Source organism: Coregonus clupeaformis, chromosome 4 (assembly GCF_020615455.1).
Source record: "Coregonus clupeaformis isolate EN_2021a chromosome 4, ASM2061545v1, whole genome shotgun sequence".
Taxonomy (NCBI): Eukaryota; Metazoa; Chordata; class Actinopteri; order Salmoniformes; family Salmonidae; genus Coregonus; species Coregonus clupeaformis.
In genome coordinates, this window is record NC_059195.1 from 18,875,023 (window position 1) to 18,896,209 (window position 21,187).

General features: G+C 47.6%; 1 protein-coding gene across 5 annotated transcripts in view; it reads right to left on the bottom strand.

The window, feature by feature from the left end:
* tanc1b (tetratricopeptide repeat, ankyrin repeat and coiled-coil containing 1b) overlaps positions 1 to 21,187 on the bottom strand; it is a 194,654-nt gene that overhangs the window by 59,652 nt on the left and 113,815 nt on the right. For all 5 annotated transcript variants that reach the window (XR_006657757.1, XM_045210453.1, XM_045210455.1 and 2 more), the window contains exons 6-7: positions 11,840 to 12,047; positions 7,104 to 7,403 (exon numbers count right to left, since the gene is read on the bottom strand). Coding sequence is in view for 4 of the 5 variants with exons in the window: in XM_045210453.1 (XP_045066388.1) it covers positions 7,104 to 7,403; positions 11,840 to 12,047 (508 nt within the window). In the remaining variant the exon portion in view is untranslated. The remainder of the gene's footprint in view (positions 1 to 7,103; positions 7,404 to 11,839; positions 12,048 to 21,187) is intronic.

The following is a 21,187-nucleotide window of genomic DNA, read 5'->3' on the forward strand; positions in this document are numbered from 1 at the left end:
GGACCATGGATTTCCTGTGGCCAGTCTTAATGTAGCCTTTGACTCCCCAAGCCACACTGAATGTCTTAAATAACAAAGAATGCAGAAGGCTTTGAGCTGAATTATTGTCCCGAAATGCCCTGAATCTGCACTGGATGAAGGAGACATCTGCCTTAACATGCCATAGAGTTGTCAAATTGGACTTCAGCTAAATCTGAAGAGTTTACAATAGAGCCAAGGCAGACTTCTACTCTGTATCCTCACTAGGGATGGGAATTGCCAGGGACCTCACGATACGACATTATCACGATACTTATGTGCGGATTCCATATGTATTGTGATTCTCATGATTCTATATGTATTGCGATTTGATACTGTGATTTGATTGCAATTATTTTGATGGCCAAACATATTGATCACTATACAGTATGTCTGATGCAGAGAGACAATAGAGAGCCATAATAACTAACAGTTTTGATCAGTCATGGAAATAAAAAGTGCTGAAAACATGTTTGCGCACTATTTAAAAAGAAGGTGGAGAACAAGCTATAGGATGAAAAATACCGGAGTTTTGTCACAGATACAGCCGACTAGCGCTAGCTAACGCTACCTAGCCATTTAATATCGTCCAAAATAGTATTGCGATATGTAACTGTATTGATTTTTTTCCACCATCACTGATCCCCACATATCAGAGAGGGGTATCAGAGAGCGGTAGAAGATCTCTTTCAGCTTCACAGAGTCCCTACCGTCCTCCCTCCTTCCTTTCATTCCTCACACTCTCAGTTCTCATTTAGAATTCTGCTCTCCACAGCCATCACTTTACATGCAGTAATAACATTTACATATTTAGTTTTCCGTTACAGAGCCTGTGTCACAGGCAATCCTGTTTGAAGCCGGTGGTACCTGTGATGGGGTGTGGGTTGGGCTAGGAGAGAGCCATCTCTGAGCAAGCTCTTCCAGGAACCACTGTTTGTCTGTCTGGGTGGAATGACTAATGTGACCATCATCTCAAGGTTTCTTCACTGTTTTCGTGAGAGCCTCACCTTTCCACAGATGGGTCATATTAGTATGTAGCCCAAACTGTTCGGACGCCACAGACGATTTTGTGAGAAGACCTATTTTCGGGATGTCTCATGGTCTGACAAACACTGCTCTAGCTCTGTCACATTTCACCGCAGATGCGGAAGTGCAACATCGGTGGATACGGTGGACTGAGACGCATCCAATGCAAAAAAAACAGATATCTCTAGCGTAAACTAATAGATTTTTATGGGGATTTTGGTATTATGTTAATTAGATTTTCACGGGGCACGGACATCAACTCAAGGGTGTTAATAACTCAAAGTGCACGTCCCAAGCGGCACCGTATTCCCTATGAGCCCTGGTCAAAAGTAGTGCACTATACAGGGAATAAGATGCATTTGGGACGCAACCAATTGCTACATTCCAGTGGAGGCACTGTGACTATATAAATATACACTGAGTGTACAAAACATTAGGAACACCATGACATAGACTGACCAGGTGAATCCAGGTGAAAGCTATCCATTATTGATGTCACCTGTTAAATCCACTTCAATCAGTGTAGATAAAGGGGAGGAGACAGGTTAAAGAAGGATTTTTAAGCCTTGAGACAATTGAGACGGATTGTGTGTGTGCCATTCAGAGTGTGAATGGGCAAGACAAAAGATTTCAGTGCCTTTGAACGGGGTACGGTAGTAGGTGCCAGGCGCACCGGTTTGAAGGTGTCCAGAACTGCAACGCTGCTGGGTTTTTCACGCTCAACAGGTTCCTGTGTGTATAAAAAATAGTCCACCACCCAAAAGACATCCAGCCAACGGCAGGCCAGTGGTCGAAAACGGGTCATTGATGAAAGAGGACAAAGGAGGCTGACACAAATTATGCAGAGCAACAGACGGTCTACGGTTCGTCAACTGACAGTCCTGTACAACATTGGTGCCCAAAGACCCATAAAAGAATGCACAACTCGTCGTACCTTGACACGAATGGGGTATGGCAGCCGACGACATTACAAAGTTCCACTCCTTTCAGCAAAAAGCAAGAAACTGCGGTTGCAGTGGGCTAAGAAACAAAAACACTGGAGAATTGGAAAAACATTGCCTGGTTCCTGCTGTTTCACGCTGATGGAAGTACTAGGGTATGGAGAAAACCACGAGTACATGCATCCATCATGCCGTGTGTAACCATTGCAGGCTGGTGGTGGTGGTGGAGCAATGTTTGAATGCCACAGGATATCTGAACATCATTGCTAATCAGGTGCATCCCTTCATGGCAGCAGTGTATCCATCTGCAAATTGATATTTTCAGCAGGATAGTGCCAGGAATGGTTCCACGCACGACAGTGAATTCAGCTTACTGCAGTGGCCTGCCCAGTCACCAGATCTCAATCCAATTGAGCATCTGTGGGATGAGATGGATTGAGCTATTCAGAGTAGAGATCCACTACCAGCCAACTTGACACAGCTGTAGGAAGCATTGGTGTCAACATGGGCCATCATCCCTGTGGAACGCTTTCGACACCTTGTAGAGTCCTTGCAAAAGGGGGTGCAACTCAATATTGGGAAAGTGTTCCTAATGTTTTGTACACTCAGTGTATATAAACTCAGCAAAAAAAGAAACGTCCCTTTTTCAGGACCCTGTCTTTCAAAGATAATTCGTAAAAATCCAAATAACTTCACAGATCTTCATTGTAAAGGGTTTAAACCCTGTTTCCCATGCTTGTTCAATGAACCATAAACAATTAATGAACATGCACCTGTGGAACGGTCGTTAAGACACTTACAGACGGTAGGCAATTAAGGTAATTGTTATGAAAACTTAGGACTCTGAAAAACACCAAAAGAAAGATGCCCAGGGTCCATGCTCATTTGCGTGAACGTGCCTTAGGCATGCTGCAAGGAGGCATGAGGACTGCAGATGTGGCCAGGGCAATAAATTGCAATGTCCGTACTGTGAGACGCCTAAGACAGCGCTACAGGGAGACAGGACAGACAGCTGATCGTCCTCGCAGTGGCAGACCACGTGTAACAACACCTGCACAGGATCGGTACATCCGAACATCACACCTGCGGGACAGGTACAGGATGGCAACAACAACTGCCCGAGTTACACCAGGAATGCACAATCCCTCCATCAGTGCTCAGACTGTCCGCAATAGGCTGAGAGAGGCTGGACTGAGGGCTTGTAGGCCTGTTGTAAGGCAGGTCCTTACCAGACATCACCGGCAACAATGTCGCCTATGGGCATAAACCCACCGTCGCTGGACCAGACAGGACTGGCAAAAAGTGCTCTTCACTGACGAGTCGCGGTTTTGTCTCACCAGGGGTGATGGTTGGATTCGCGTTTATCGTTGAAGGAATGAGCGTTACACCGAGGCCTGTACTCTGGAGCGGGATCGATTTGGAGGTGGAGGGTCCGTCATGGTCTGGGGCGGTGTGTCACAGCATCATCGGACTGAGCTTGTTGTCATTGTAGGCAATCTCAACGCTGTGCGTTACAGGGAAGACATCCTCCTCCCTCATGTGGTACCCTTCCTGCAGGCTATTCTCATATTGTTGTTGTTAGTTTGTCTGTGTTTTGGACGAAGCATATTTGTGCGTTCGTGGTGGGTCGGTCCACTGTTGTGCCATGGGAAAACTGCAAAACGGACGTTGATTTTCCAAGCTAATACATTTGGTGGTTTGGTTAAATTAGTAGGATTTTGGATTCCTTCGTCTCACTCAGACAGGTGGTGTATTGGTCAGGACCTGGACCTAGCCAGTTAGCCACAGCTTAATGAGCAAACATTGCTGCCTGGATTTCCCACAGCAGCAGCTCTATGGCAGCAGGCCAGTCACGGTGTCCGCTGTAATCACACACAGTGTAAATGACACTTCTGAGCAACACAGATACATTCCCTGTGCATATCTCACATTTTAGCAGCGCTGTGGGACACTGGTTGATTGGCATTGGACAGATGCCCCAATCCCACTAATTCACCCCCAGAGAAATAGACCCTTTGTTCCCAGGCTAAAAACCTCCAACAACCTGAGAAGGGGACAAACGATCCTGTGTGTTCAGAAAGAGAGAAGTCTAAAGGACAAAACAAGGCCGTGCCGACGGACAGTCAAAAGCAGTGGTCCTATCCCCTCTGACCACATAACGTCGGCCTTCATTTTCTTTTAATTTCCGGACATGTTGAATGAACTCCTGAAGTCCTGGCAGGAACTCTGCCTCACAGCATGTTAAGGCGCTCCAATCAATGACAGCGTGACTTTCAGCACTCTGGCATCAATCAGACAGTTGGGATTTCATTACGACTCCTCTCCTCTCCTCTCCGCCACGGCCTGGCTTTCCACCTCTGTCTCTCTCTCTCACGCTCTCTCATTCTGCTCACCACTCCTCTCTCTCTATCACTCCGCTCCTCCCTCTCTTTCTCCCCCCCCCCCATCACTCACTATCAGTGTGTCCTACAGATGATGGCCAGACATCTGTGCTGTGACAGACTGGCGTGTGACAGGGATAGGTGAGGGGCAATCACAGGAGGATCATCAGTCCTGTAGGCTCTGGATGAATGACTGTGGGCTGTTGTCATGCTCTCCATAGGGACTGTGTCTTATAAAGCTATAGATAAGGCCACCCTATTCCCTATATAGTGCGCAACTTTTGACCAGAGCCCTATGAGCCCTGGTCAAAAGTAGTTCACTATATAGTAAATAGGGTGTCATTTGTGACGCAATCAATTATAATGGCTTCATCCAACTTCCTCGTGAGTAAAAAAGCACAACGCAACGTTCATCATACCCCCCACTGGGGGAAAGAAGTGAATCAGTTATTTTATTTCACTCCTTCAGTCTCTCTCTATCACACACATACAATCATGCAAGTGTACACACAATTTATCAACCCAATTAAGACATTCCATTTAACCCACGTAGCCAGCCACATATAACAGACCCTAGCCCTCGCAACCCAAGCCCCACTCTGATAAATAAGGACGTTAAGGTCCGTGCCCCTGGCCTCTGGTGACAGAGTAGGTTCATTTGGACCATAAATGAGCTTGTCTTTCCATGTCCTTGCTGTCAGCTCCCAGGGCATTGTAACCAACCATAGAATCAGAGGTGTGAATCCAGCTCAGTCCTCGGGGGCAATACTGCATAACAGTGACATCATCCTACAAACTAGAGCAAAGAAGGGGCCGTCAGGTCCTGGGCAGTTAGCTTTAGTGGGTGTCCGTGAGTCTGGATGTTTAGGTGTGTGTGTGTGTGTGTGTGTGTGTGTGAGTGTGTGTGTGTGCCCATGCTGTTGGAGCTACGTCGGACCAAAACAACAGGAGATGTAAAACAGTTTATGGGTTATTGGAATAATTAGGTGGTTAACTGAGAGAGGTGTTTGTGAATTTTCCACACAATGCCATGTATGCACTTCTGTATTCTTTATATGATATGGTTATAGATTTGTCAGCACGCAGTAAAGATTAATGTTCACTTAGAGCAAACAGCGTGAGAAATCCACTGTGTATGCACGTTTGTGTACAAACAGCTAGCTGTAAAACACACACTAAAATTCTCTCTCGCTCTCTCTCTCCCTCTCTCACACACACACGCACACACACACACACAACCACCCATCCACCCGATTGATCAAAGGCAAATGGATTGAAGATGATTCCATTGCTTTCCGAAGCTTTTGATAGCTAATGGAATTAGTTTATATTTATGAGAGGGGCTCTGCTGACAGAACAGACAGGGCTCAGGAGCTTTGGGGAAAGCATGTGGTCTGACAGTAACACATCTATAAATCACTATTGGAGGAGGAGTGGATCTCCAACTAGAGTGCGATCTCATCTCACCATTCTCAGATCAAAGGACTCTTGTTGGCTAAACCAAAGCTGGCAACAGCTAGAAACACTCAGGTAGAAACACTCAGGATGCATCCCCAATGGCACCCTATTCCCTATGTAGTGCACTACTTTTGACCAAAGCCCCCATAGGGCTCTGGTCAAAAGCAGTTCACTGCATAGGAAATAGGGTGCCATTTGGGACGGAAGCTCAGGAAACACTCCCTACATGCTAACACAATGCATCCTGCCAGGCTTTCAATCTCCCATCACCATGGCATATAAGTGGAGCACAGCAGTTCCCTGCTAAAAGCACATATCCAGGGGGTTGCATTTTAAAGAAGTGTGGGGGGGGACGACGACTTGAGGAAACAGGGCCAAGGTCAAGAGCAGAGAGAGGTGGAGAGGGAGGGAGAGAGATGGAAGGAGGAAGACAGAGAGGGAGAGGGAGTGAGAGAGAGAGAGATAGAGAGGGAGAGAGAGAAGGAAAGAGAGAGGTGAGGAGCGGAAGAGAGAGAGAGAGGCAGAGGAAAGCGAGGAAGAGGAGAGGGTCTATATGACAGCTGTGTGGACATGACGAGCAGAGCCATAACAGCCTGTTTCGTGAGGAATGCGGAACGGATCAGCCAGACACCCCTCTGTCCTCTGCTCTCTGCTCCGACATGGCGCACCCAAGTCACAACACTAAACAGCTGCCCCCGGTATCCACTTCCCTTCCTCCTGAAGAAACGGCACTAAGAACCTTACCTCCCAATAACAAGGCTCCTCCATCTCTCTTTTTCTCTCTCTATGTCGCTCTTTCTTTCTCTATCCCTGAACCCCCCCACCCTCTCTCTCTCACTCATTCTCTCCTTCTCTCTCATCTGCTGAATTGGCACGTCAAAGACTGGTCCACCCCCCCACTTTCTCCTCTCCATCTTTCTCTCACTTCAGCTGGGAAATGAAAGGACACAGTTGTGTGTCAGTCATAGACTAACACCCTTCTTTCCAGGTCAAGATATGTTACCAAGGAGATAATGCAGAAACAAAGTCAAGATGAACCCATCTGCAATTAAACTCTGAGTCACATTTGAAGGAGGATTCCATGAGCAAGAATCAAGGAGCCCTTCCTCTGATGACCCGATACCAACTCAAACCAGTATACAAGTCCAGATAACTCAAACCAGAAGACAAGTCCAGATAACTCAAACCAGAAGACAAGTCCAGATAACTCAAACCAGTGTACAAGTCCAGATAATGTCCTTCTCCACATCATGAAGCACCCGGAGCAAAGTGTTCTTACCTGCGACAGAGTTGGGCCGCGGCATCATGAGGGACGAGGAGGTGTGTGCTGTGGGGTATGGAACGGGGCCCTCTGGTGGGTGGCTTGGTCCTGCTGCTGCTCCTCCGGCGGCCCCTGGATGGGATGGGGCGGTGGTCTCTGGGGGTCCGCTGGGGTCTTCCTCGGCCACGGGAGAGCACGTATCGACCCGCACGCTGGGAGCCAGGCCATGGTGCCCGCTGCTCCTCAGGCTGCCATCTTTACTCCATTCCAGGCTGGAGCCGCTGCGGTCATCATTCTCTGAGGAGCTGGTGATGGTGGCTGAGCGAGAGAGAAAGGGAGGAGGAGGGGGAAGTAAAGATGAGGGAGAGAGCGAGGAAGAGAGAGAGGATGAGGAGGATGAGAGAGAGAGAGAGAGAGAGAGAGAGAGAAGGAAAGAGAGAGGATGAGGAGGAGGAGGATGAGAGGGAGAGAGAGAGAGGAGGATGAGAGGGCGAGAGAGAGAGAGAGAGAGAGAGAGAGAGAGAGAGAGAGAGGATGAGGAGGAGGAGGAGGAGGATGAGAGGGAGAGAGAGAGAGAGAGGATGAGGAGGAGGATGAGAGAGGGAGAGAGAGAGAGAGAGAGAGAGCGAGAGAAGGAAAGAGAGAGGATGAGGAGGAGGAGGATGAGAGGGAGAGAGAGAGAGGAGGATGAGATGGAGAGAGAGAGAGAGAGAGAGAGAGAGAGAGAGAGAGAGAGAGAGAGAGAGAGAGAGAGAGAGAGAGAGAGAGAGAGAGACGTCATTATCATTATCCAGATTTCTCTACACCTTGTTGCAGAGTGAAACGACATTGGGCTATAATGGAGAAGTTATGAGTCTTTAGCGCTCCCACTCTTTTTCATTGACCTTATCAACATCCTCCACCTGATCTGATATTTACCGCTACATTTAGCTCCAACTAATGAGAGCTATCCAGCGAAGGCAAGGGTGGGTAGATTTATGGCATTAATTTCCTCAATCCAGCTTCCCCCTAGCAAGTCTTTTTCAGCTTGGTTTTAACCACCATTATTTCCCTCCTTATCAAAGGTCTGCTGAATGGAGTATCTTAGAAAACTGCTTTAATAATAATAGTGTACATAAAGTATGTTTGCCTCCAAACAGTATCATCCGTCCAACATAACATTGTCAAGCTGAGGTTGATACTGTAGCTACGGCTCAGTCTCAAAAGGCATTATTTTCCCTATATAGTGCACTACTTTTGACCAAGGCCCATAGGTAGTGCACTATATAGGGAGTATGGTGCCATTTGGGACAAACCTTACATATACAGGTCAGATCCTCTTATATGAAGAGACCACAAGAACACAATATTTAGGAGGGAGTAAAAGGGGGCTGGTGTGGAGAAAAGCTGACTTCCATTTTAGAGTTTAGACAGGTGTTTGCTTACATGAAAGCAAATCCCCTTTAATCCTCTCCTCAGGCCTGGCTGGTCATGCTAAATACAATCACTAAAAGCTGAGGGGAAAATCAAAAGCCACCGACTGGCAGCTGGGCTCCAAAACAGGGGGATGCGTCCCAAATGGCACTGTATTCCCTATATAGTGCACTACTTTTGACGGTCAAAAGTATTGCACTATAAAAGGAATAGGGAGTCATTTGGGACGCACACATGGGTACAGTCAGAGAAATGGGACTGGGTCTGTTTTCGGGAGCATTAGAGTAGACCTACTGTACAACACAGCTAATCTGGATTTCATAATGGTGCTGTGTGTTGCATCATCGCTAATATTAACATAACAAATACATCTGGGATAACTCACCTGATGCTTGCTTGTGCAAATATTAGGCAATTCAGAAATCACCCAATTTTGTAACATTTGATACTCGCTCATAAGCATAATTTAATGAATCACAAAGATGGACCAAAGTGGTCTGAATGAACAGGTAAAATAGCCTGCTATCTTACACTAGGTGCTTATTTGTATCCTTGCTCCTCTGCTTTATAACATCAGTAGATGGTTATGACCATTATTTACAACATGAATAACTGCTTATGACCATTATTTACGACATGAATAACTTATTATGACTATTAATAACAACATGAATAGGCTAACTGGTTATGACCATTAATTACAACATGAACAACTGCTTATGACCATTATTTACTACATGAATAACTGCTTACGACCATTATTTACAACATGAATAACTGCTTATGACCATTGAAAGTACTACACAGAATTTCTCCACTATGTGGAAGCTAGGTGAATCTCCCCACTCCCCTGCATCCCATTTCCTTGTTACATGGCGGAGACTCACGCTTGAGCCTTTTACTTTCGGTTTTGGTCTACCAGCTTCAAACAGCTGTAAAAATTATATTTTTTGTTATTGAAAATATATTTTACAGCGATTTAGATGGTACAATGATTCCCTACACTATTCAGGGCTTGTTTTCTCACATAAACTGAAATTGAGCAAACTGACTGAGCGATTTCTATATTGGCCGCTTACCCCGGTTTCCACTAGATAACACAGCAACAAAGTCAAAACAGCTTTCCCATTTTGACAACAGAAGCCGGCCCGGCTGGAGATATCAAAAGGTGAATATCACAGCCAATCACAACACTGGTGGTTAAGTAATACTGTGAAACACTATTATTCCACTATTAGCGGCAGATATATTATGGATTTTTTTTCTTAAATTTAAATAAAATATAAACATAAGATTACGCATCTTATGTTTATATTTTATTTAAATTTAAGAAAAAAAATCCATAATATATCTGCCGCTAATAGTGGAATAATAGTTACAACATTAATAACTGCTTATGACTATTATTTACACCATGAATAACTGATTGTGACCATTCCTATGACCCTCTTTAGCCTCCTCTTTCGGATGCCCTCCCTTCCCTGGGTCCCACACCACAACAGCAGCTGAGGGTTTTCATATGTCAACACACATCATCCCACCCAACGTGCTGTTTAAAAAATCAGTCAGAATAATATGGGCTTTTGAAGTAAATGATTCCCTGACTTCTCTTATCCTGCTTCTTCCACAGTCCATTTCAACCACTTCAAAGGCCCTGAATAGTATTCATCAGAGCTATGAATCAGTCTCATGGCACGCTATTCCCTGCATAGTGCACTACTTTTGACCAGAGCCCTATGGAATAGGGTGCCATTTGGAACGCAGCCTACTTGGCTTCTCTCTCTGCCTTTTAAATAACCCAAGAAGCCCTACTCACTGGGGACAATGTTCCGGACCAATGTTATAGCTTGTCCTTCACTCCCAAACAGAATTCTATGCGTTTGAAGGAGAAACCTTTAGGCCGCTAGACTCAGCTAAAGGCATAGAGGCCTATGTATCAAGCGTCTCAGACTAGGAGTGCTGATTTAGGATCAGTTTTGCCTTTTCGATCACAATGAGTAAAATTACATGGACAGAGAGGACCTGATCCTAGACCAACACTCCTACTCTGAGATCTTTGATGCATACGGCCCTATCTCTCTGTCTCAACCTGGACTGTACTGTAGGTAGGTAGGCAGTAGCTAGGCACGGCACAACGCTATTCACGCTGCTTCACTATGGCAGATACAATATCACAGCCAGAATGAATTATTTAGCAGCTATGATATTGCACTGGGGGCTAGGGGGAAAATAAGTCACAGTAATCAATTATATCAACAGCAGCACAGGATTTGCATTCGGGAGATGTATCACTGCCAACAAACCAAGTCTGGCTTGGCCACAAAAAGGGCCACGACCTCGACAACAGGTTACCATTTGTCATTTAGATCAGCAGAGGCTATTGTAACAGGTGGTCTTCTATCTTCATTTTATTTTCATATAGGCCTAATCTGTCTACCTGGGTGACCATACAATAGGGTATAGAATCTCAATGTCCTAGTTAGATGCCTCGGAAAGAAAGAGAAGGTTAACTGATTTTGTCCTAGTTTGGTCCAAATCAACTGGAGCCTTGAGAAATGAATGTCACTAACCAGAGAAAAAAAGACAGTGAAAAACGAACGTTTCATGACAAACGGCTCTGTAGGCCCTATGTCAGAATTCCGAATGGATTTCTAGTAGGTTTCACTGTCCCTGAGACCTTTAAGCAGAAACCACAGAGGAAATGAATACAGTAATAACTAATCTTCCTGTCAACCTGTGTAAATCCCCAAATCTCCTAAAGCCCCTGCTACTAGACGAATAGACAAGTCACATGCTGTTGAAACTGTCACCACCACTACTCTCTAACACACCACTAACAGCTCAATACAGAAGTGATGAAACCGACACTGACAAAGTAGAGGAACAACATTGACACTTACACTTTTCATTCAGAGCATCCATAAAAGGGTAAAACACTCAAAGATGTTGGATTAGATGAAGGTTATAAGTATATATAGTCTGTGTTATTAATGCTAGATTGGAATGATCAGGGTAAAGCAGAGTTATTCTGTTGAGACTGTTGATGATGCTAGTGTCATGGGACACAAGAGGCATGAAGGACATTCTAGGTCCATTCCTATGCGCATTGTGCATAATGTAAATAGTACTGAGGAAAAGCTGGGGACTGAATGACTGATTGATTGAGTGGGTGGGTGAGATTGTGTCCCAAATGGCACCCTAATCTCTATAGTGTACTACTTTTGACCAGAGTGGCCCCTACATAGAGGAGGGAGGGGGGGACTGACTGACAAGCAACCCTAGTTGCAAGGGCGGGTGGGTGGGAAGGGGTGGAAAAAACTCGCAACCCGAGTGTCTCTCACCTATGATCCCGCTGTCCTTGCTCTCGAGCGTGGAGCTGGGGCTGGTGATGGTCCCACAGGGGCTGGAGTGACTCAGAGGAGGTCTGCCGTGACCACTGCTGCTGTGGCTGAGGCTGTTGAGGGTGGAGCACGGGCTCTCTGTGCAGGGGGACGCCGTGCTACTGGTCAGACTGGAGCAGGGACTGATACCCTGACTAGTCACTGAGCACTGGAGGAGGAGGAGGAGGAGAAACACATCTTTTATTTTATTTTATTGATCCCACATGGCAGTCAAATATACACTTAGTATACAAAACATTAAGAACACCGGCTCTTTCCATGACATATACTGACCAGGTGAATCCAGGTGAAAGCTATGATCCCTTATTGATGTCACTTGTTAAATCCACTTCAATCAGTGTAGATGAAGGGGAGGAGACAGGTTAAAGAAGGATTTTTAAGCCTTGAGACAATTGAGATGGATTGTGTATGTGTGCCGTTCAGAGGGTTAATGGGCAAGACAAAATATTTAAGTGCCTTTGAACGGGGTATGGTAGTAGGTGCCAGGCGTACCGGTTGGGGTCTAGTTCCGCAACGCTGCTGGATTTTTCACACTCAACAGTTTCCCGTGTGTATCAAGAATGGTCCACCACCCAAAGGACATCCAGCCAACTTGACATAACTGTGGGAAGCATTGGAGTCAACATGGGCCAGCATCCCTGTGGAACGCTTGTAGAGACACCTTGAGTCCATGCCCTGACGAAATTAAGCCTGTTCTGAGGGCAAAAGGGGGGGGTGTTCCTAATGTTTGGTATACTCAGAGTATTCCTGAAATGCATTGTTAATAAAAACACATAGGTCTATGAAGTTGTTGTCGTCGTCATCATCATCATCATCATCATCATATAGTAAAACATGATAAGAGAAGAAAAGAGAGAGCAGTGAGAGGACGGTTGAGCTAAGTAAATAATACTACAGCAATCAGTATGAATGGAATCTCATAGCTACAAAGTTTAACTGTCACGGTTTCGGCCGAGGCGGCTCCTCCTCCTTGTTCGGGCGGGTTTCGCCGGTCGTCGTCTCCGGAGTACTAGCTGCCACCGCTCTATGTTTCTTGTTTGATTGGTTTTGTCTGTTAGTCACACCTGTTTTGTGTTATGTCTCATTTAGCACCCTATTTAGTTTCCTTGTTGTTAGTTTAGTGTTGTGTGTAATTGTTCGTGTCGTGTTGTTGCGCTACCCGTGTCGGTACGCTATTTTCATAGCTTCCTCCTTGTGTTTAGGAGAGTATTTTCGCACCTGTGTGTGCGCTCGCTTATTTACGCCTGTGTGCGTCCTATTGCCTCCGGGCTGTTTGGATTATTTTTGTGTGCTCTAGTAAAGTCTTGTTGGACTTATCCTCTGCTTCCTGCGCCTGATTCTACACCACACCAATCCTCAGCAACGTGACAGAATTACACACCTTCAGATGGAATCAGCAGGAGCACCCGTCGACATCATGGAGGAGCGTCTCCTTGGTCAAGAGCACCGAATCAACCAGATCGGGCACGCCTTGGAGGGCGTCATGGACACCCTCCGTCGATGGGAAACCAGCGGGGTTCCCACAGCCCCACCTATCGCACCAACACCACCGGACAGCCAGCCCGTCCATCGACCGGAACCCAGTGGGATTCGGCTCTCGCTCCCGAGGGCGTACGACGGCACCGCTGCCGGGTGTCAGGGGTTCCTATTACAAGTGGAGCTCTACCTTGCCACCATACACCCGGCGCCCTCGGGATACGAGAGCGTTTCCGCCCTCATCTCCTGTCTCACCGGCAAGGCGTTGGAGTGGGCCAACGCTGAATGGAGGGGAATAGACGCCGCCACAGTCACCTATGCGGAGTTCTCCCGCCGCTTCCGTGCTGTCTTCGACCATCCACCAGAGGGGAAGGCGGCGGGGGAGCGTCTATTCCACCTCCGACAGGGGATGAGGAGCGCTCAAGAGTTTGCGCTGGAGTTCCGGACTCTAGCGGCTGATGCTGGGTGGAATGAGAGGGCCCTCATAGACCACTTTAGATGTAGCCTTCGGGAGGACGTCCGCAGGGAGTTAGCATGCAGGGACACTACACTAACATTTGACCAGCTGGTGGACATGGCCATTCGACTGGACACCCTGCTTGCGACCCGCGGACGTCCCAGGTGGGGGCCTCCCATTCCACCCTCCAGCGCCTCCGAGCAGAGTCCGATGGAGCTTGGAGGTGCTGGCGCTAGAGGGAGAAGAGGTAGGAGCCCGAGGGGGCAGTCTCCTGCACCAAGTGTGGCCGCGGAGGGCACACCGCGGCTAGGTGCTGGGGAGGGTCCCCTGGTGAGGGAGATGGCAGGTCATACAGTGGGGAGTCCTCCCAGGTGAGTAGGCGCCCTACTTACCCAGAGCTTTCTGTCGTACACATTACATTACCTGTTTGTTTCCCACAGGTTGCACCTCGTTCCCAGCATAAGGCGCTAGTCGATTCAGGCGCAGCTGGGAATTTTGTAGATCGGAAATTCTGTGTTAAGTTAGGGATCCCCCTCCTTCCAGTCGAAAAGCCCTTTCCTGTACATGCCTTAGATAGTCGTCCGTTAGGATCTGGGTTGATTGGGGAGGTCACAGCGCCACTTAGGATGATGACGCAGGGGGGTCATGAGGAGACGATTCAACTCTATCTGATCGACTCTCCTGCGTATCCGGTGGTACTGGGGCTTCCCTGGTTGATTACCCATGATCCTACTATTTCGTGGCGAGAGAAGGCTCTTAAAGGGTGGTCTGCTCAGTGTGAGGGGTTATGTCTGGGTGTTTCCGTAGGGCGACCTCGGTGGAGAGTCCGAACCAGATGCCAGCACTGCACATTCCTCCTGAGTATGAGGATTTGGCGCTCGTGTTTAGTAAGACCAGAGCGGCACGGTTGCCACCTCATAGACAAGGGGATTGTGCGATAGACCTCCAGACAGGAGCCGCGCTTCCGCGGAGCCATGTGTATCCTTTGTCACAGGAGGAGAAAAGGGCAATGGAAACTTACATTGCCGAGTCTCTGAGACAGGGATACATACGGCCCTCCACTTCTCCCGCGTCCTCGAGCTTCTTTTTTGTGAAGAAAAAGGATGGAGGTTTGCGTCCGTGTATTGATTACCGCGGTCTCAATCAGGTGACTGTGAAATATAGTTATCCACTCCCGCTGATTGGGACCATGACGGAGTCATTACACGGGGCACGGTTCTTCACAAAATTGGACCTCAGGAGCGCATATAACTTGGTGCGCATTAGGGAGGGCGATGAGTGGAAGACAGCATTTAGTACTACCTCCGGCCATTACGAGTATCTCGTCATGCCATATGGGTTAATGAATGCTCCATCAGTCTTCCAATCGTTTGTAGATGAAATTTTCCAGGACATGCAGGCGCAGGGAGTAGTGGTGTACATAGATGATATTCTTGTGTACAGTTCTACTCGGGCCGAGCATGTAGCCCTGGTGCGCAGGGTATTGAGGAGACTGTTGGAGCATGACCTGTATGTCAAAGCTGAGAAATGTCTGTTCTTTCAGGAGTCAGTTTCCTTTTTGGGTTACCAGTTGTCTGCGTCAGGGGTGAGAATGGAGGTGGACCGAGTGTCCGCCCGTGCGTAATTGGCAAACCCCAACTACGGTTAAAGAGGTGCAGCGGTTCTTGGGTTTTGCGAATTACTACCGGAGGTTTATCCGGGGGTTTTGGACAGGTGGCAGCTCCCATAACGTCTCTTCTGAAGGGGGGTCCGGTGCGCTTGCAGTGGTCGGCTGAGGCGGACAGGGCCTTTGGGAGACTGAAGGACCTGTTTACCTCGGCTCCGGTGTTGGCGCACCCGGATCCCACTTTACCCTTCCAAGTTGAGGTGGACGCGTCTGAGGCCGGTATCGGGGCAGTTCTTTCTCAACGATCCGGTACACCACCTAAGCTCCGCCCCTGTGCTTTTTATTCTAAGAAGCTCAGTCCGGCGGAGCGGAATTATGACGTAGGGGACAGGGAGCTGTTAGCCGTAGTACAGGCCCTAAAGGTGTGGAGGCATTGGCTTGAGGGGGCTCAGCACCCTTTCCTCATTCTGACCGACCATCGTAACCTGGAATACATTCGGGCAGCTAGGAGACTGAATCCTCGCCAGGCTCGATGGACTATGTTTCTCGCCCGGTTTGTGTTCAAGATCACTTACATCCCTGGGTCCCAGAACGGGAAGGCAGATGCTCTGTCCCGTCGGTATGACACGGAGGAGAGGTGCGTGGAGTCCATTCCCATACTACCGGAGTCTTGTCTGGTGGCACCGGTGGTGTGGGAGGTCGATGCGGAGATCGAAGCGGGCGTTACGCACCGACCCTAGTCCTCCACAGTGTCCGGTGGGTCGGGCGTACGTCCCGCTCGAGGTCCGGGGATCGGCTGATTTATTGGGCTCACACGTCCCCCTCCTCTGGACATCCAGGTATTGGCCGGACAGTGCACTGCCTTAGTACGAAGTACTGGTGGCCAACGTTAGCCAGGGATGTGAGGGTTTATGTCTCCTCCTGCTCAGTGTGTGCCCAGTGTAAGGCGCCCAGACACTTGCCCAGGGGTAAATTACAGCCCCTGCCCGTTCCACAACGACCCTGGTCTCACCTCTCGGTGGATTTTGTTACCGATCTTCCCTCCTCACAGGGGAATACCACCATCCTGGTCGTTGTGGATCGGTTCTCGAAGGCCTGTCGTCTCCTTCCCATGCCGGGTCTTCCTACTGCCCTACAGACCGCTGAGGCTCTATTTACTCACGTCTTCCGGCATTACGGGGTGCCCGAGGATATAGTGTCCGATCGAGGCCCCCAGTTTACCTCCAGAGTCTGGAGAGCATTTATGGAACGTTTGGGGGTCTCGGTGAGCCTTACCTCGGGTTACCACCCGGAGAGTAATGGGCAGGTCGAACGAGTCAACCAGGATGTGGGTAGGTTTCTGAGGTCATATTGTCAGGGCCGGCCGGAGGAGTGGGCGAGATATGTGCCCTGGGCCGAGATGGCACAGAACTCTCTCCGCCACTCCTCCACGAGACTAACCCCTTTCCAGTGTGTGTTAGGGTACCAGCCGGTTCTGGCACCGTGGCATGAGAGCCAGATCGAGGCCCCCGCTGTGGATGAGTGGGTGCGGCGCTCGGAGGAGACGTGGAACGCTGCACACGTCCATCTGCAGCGTGCCATACGTCGACAGAAGACGAGCGCCGACCTACACCGCAGTGAGGGGCCAGTGTACGCACCTGGAGATCGAGTCTGGCTCTCAACCAGAAACCTGCCCCTCCGCCTGCCCTGCCGGAAGCTGGGTCGGCGGTTTGTGGGGCCTTTTAAAGTCCTGAGGAGATTGAACGAGGTGTGTTACAGGTTAGAACTACCTATTGATTACAAGAATATTAACCCCTCGTTCCATGTGTCTCTCCTCAGGCCGGTGGTAGCTGGTCCACTCCAGGACTTTGAGATTGAGGAGACTCCTCCGCCCCGTTGGACATCGAGGGGGCTCCGGCGTACACTGTTCGGACCATCCTGGATTCGAGACGCCGGATGGGGGTCTCCAATATCTCGTGGAGTGGGAGGGAGTACGGTCCGGAGGAGCGGTGCTGGGTGCCGAGGAGGGACATTCTGGATCCGTCCCTGATGACCGAATTCCATCGTGGTCATCCTACGCACCCTGCTCCGCGTCCTCCTGGTCGTCCCCGAGGCCGGAGGCGCGCGCGGCTGGAGCCGCGCGTCAAGGGGGTACTGTCACGGTTTCGGCCGAGGCGGCTCCTCCTCCTTGTTCGGGCGGGGTTTCGCCGGTCGTCGTCTCCGGAGTACTAGCTGCCACCGCTCTATGTTTCTTGTTTGATTGGTTTTGTCTGTTAGTCACACCTGTTTTGTGTTATGTCTCATTTAGCACCCTATTTAGTTTCCTTGTTGTTAGTTTAGTGTTGTGTGTAATTGTTCGTGTCGTGTTGTTGCGCTACCCGTGTCGGTACGCTATTTTCATAGCTTCCTCCTTGTGTTTAGGAGAGTATTTTCGCACCTGTGTGTGCGCTCGCTTATTTACGCCTGTGTGCGTCCTATTGCCTCCGGGCTGTTTGGATTATTTTTGTGTGCTCTAGTAAAGTCTTGTTGGACTTATCCTCTGCTTCCTGCGCCTGATTCTACACCACACCAATCCTCAGCAACGTGACATTAACAATAAAAACATGTTCATATTTTTCATTTGGGAATAAAGAGCTTTTCTCCTTATATGGGAGCAGACCGGAAAATATGAGCCAAGTCGATTTCTTTTTACCAAAGCAAATAACCCGAATCATGTGCAAGCAATGGAAATTCCTGGACAAATAAATAAGCGGTTCACATGTGAGCATGACACACAAGGTGAGGGCATGAGCTTGCTCGGTAAACAAAGCGAGGCTTTCAAAACAGCAAACTCAGGTCTAAAACGAGACCAGAACTCGTATCTCAGAGTAGGAGTGCTGATCAAGGATCAGGTCCCTCCTGTCCAAAATAATCTGATTCATTATGATCTAAAAGGCTAAACTGATCCTACATCAGCACTTTCAGACAAGACTTGAGCCATGAACAACTGAATGCCAACTTGCAACCAGAAGAGCTCAGCCCATGATTGATCACCATGCTCTTCCTGGTACTCAAGTGCTAATGCCATAACTCCAAACTCTAGGTTTGTCCCCTATATTCTCCTCTCGGCTGCCTTTCTCTCTCTCCACCATCTAGTATGTACACTACCGTTCAAAAGTTTGGGGTCACTTAGAAATGTCCTTGTATTCTAAAGAAAAAAAAAGTATATTAAAATAACATAAAATTGATCAGAAATACAGTGTAGACATTGTTAATGTTGTAAATGGCTATTATAGCTGGAAATGGCTGATTTTTTATGGAATATCTACATAGGCGTACAGAGGCCCATTATCAGCAACCATCAGTCCTGTGTTCCAATGGCACGTTGTGTTTGCTAATCCAAGTTTATCATTTTAAAAGGCTAATTGATCATTAGAAAACCCTTTTGCAATTATGTTAGCACAGCTGAAAACTGTTGTGCTGATTAAAGAAGCAATAAAACTGGCCTTCTTGAGACTAGTTGAGTATCTGGAGCATCAGCAATTGTGGGTTCGATTACAGGCTCAAAATGGCCAGAAACAAATAACTTTCTCCTGAAACTCGTCAGTCTATTCTTGTTCTGAGAAATAAAGGCTATTCCATGCGAGAAATTGCCAAGAAACTGAAGATCTCGTACAACGCTGTGTACTACTCCCTTCACAGAACAGCGCAAACTGGCTCAAACCAGAATAGAAAGAGGAGTGGGAGGCCCCGGTGCACAACTGAGCAAGAGGACAAATACATTAGAGTGTCTCGTTTGAGAAACAGACGCCTCACAGGTCCTCAACTGGCAGCTTCATTAAATAGTACCCACAAAACACCAGTCTCAACGTCAACAGTGAAGAGGCGGCTCCGGGATGCTGACCTTCTAGGCAGAGTTGCAAAGAAAAAGCCATATCTCAGACTGGCCAATAAAAAGAAAATATTAAGATGGGCAGTCTGAGATATGGCTTTTTTTTTGCAACTTGCTATGTAGATATTCCATAAAATATCAGCTGTTTCCAGCTACAATAGCCATTTACAACATTAACAATGTCTACACTGTATTTCTGATCAATCTGATGTTATTTTAATGGACAAAAAAATTGCTTTTCTTTCGAAAACAAGGACATTTCTAAGTGACCCCAAACTTTTGAACGGTAGTGTATATAAGTCAGGCTGGGGTTAGCGTTAGCGGCTAGCGGTGTGCTACATACAGTGGCTTGCGAAAGTATTCACCCCCCTTGGCATTTTTCCTATTTTGTTGCCTTATAACCTGGAATTAAACAGGATTTTTGGGGGGGTTGTATCATTTGATTTACATTTACACAACATGCCTACCACTTTGAAGATGCAAAATATTTTTTATTGTGAAACAAACAAGAAATTAGACAAAAAAACAGAAAACTTGAGCATGCATAACTATTCACCCCACCAAAGTCAATACTTTGTAGAGCCACCTTTTGCAGCAATTACAGCTGCAAGTCTCTTGGGGTATGTCTCTGTAAGCTTGGCACATCTAGCCACTGGGATTTTTGCCCATTCTTCAAGGCAAAACTGCTCCAGCTCCTTCAAGTTGGATGGGTTCCGCTGGTGTACAGCAATCTTTAAGTCATACCACAGATTCTCAATTGGATTGAGGTCTGGGCTTTGACTAGGCCATTCCAAGACATTTAAATGTTTCCCCTTAAACCACTCAAGTGTTGCTTTAGCAGTATGATTAGGGTTATTGTCCTGCTGGAAGGTGAACCTCCATCCCAGTCAAATCTCTGGAAGACTGAAACAGGTTTCCCTCAAGAATTTCCCTGTATTTAGCGCCATCCATCATTCCTTCCATTCTGACCAGTTTCCCAGTCCCTGCCGATGAAAAACATCCCCACTGCATGATGCTGCCACCACCATGCTTCACTGTGGGGATGGTGTCCTCGGGGTGATGAGAGGTGTTGGGTTTGCGCCAGACATAGCGTTTTCCTTGATGGCCAAAAAGCTCAATTTTAGTCTCATCTGACCAGAGTACCTTCTTCCATATGTTTGGGGAGTCTCCCACATGCCTTTTGGCAAACACCAAATGTGTTTGCTTATTTTTTTCTTTAAGCAATGGCTTTTTTCTGGCCACTCTTCTGTAAAGCCCAGCTCTGTGGAGTGTATGGCTTAAAGTGGTTCTATGGACAGATACTCCAATCGCCGCTGTGGAGCTTTGCAGCTCCTTCAGGGTTATCTTTGGTCTCTTTGTTGCCTCTCTGATTAATGCCCTCCTTGGCTGGTCTGTGAGTTTTGGTGGGCGGCCCTCTCTTGGCAGGTTTGTTGTGGTGCCATATTCTTTCCGTTTTTTAATAATGGATTTAATGGTGCTCCGTGGGATGTTCAAAGTTTCTGATATTTTTTTATAACCCAACCCTGATCTGTACTTCTCCACAAATGTGTCCCTGACCTGTTTGGAGAGCTCCTTGGTCTTCATGGTGCCGCTTGCTTGGTGGTGCCCCTTGCTTAGTGGTGTTGCAGACTCTGGGGCCTTTCAGAACAGGTGTATATATACTGAGATCATGTGACAGATCATGTGACACTTAGATTGCACACAGGTGGACTTTATTTAACTAATTATGTGACTTCTGAAGGTAATTGGTTGCACCAGATCTTATTTAGGGGCTTCATAGCAAAGGGGGTGAATACGCACCACTTTTCCGTTATTTATTTTGTAGATTTTTTTTTTACAAGTTATTTTCTTCATTTCACTTCACCAATTTGGACTATTTTGTGTATGTCCATTACATGA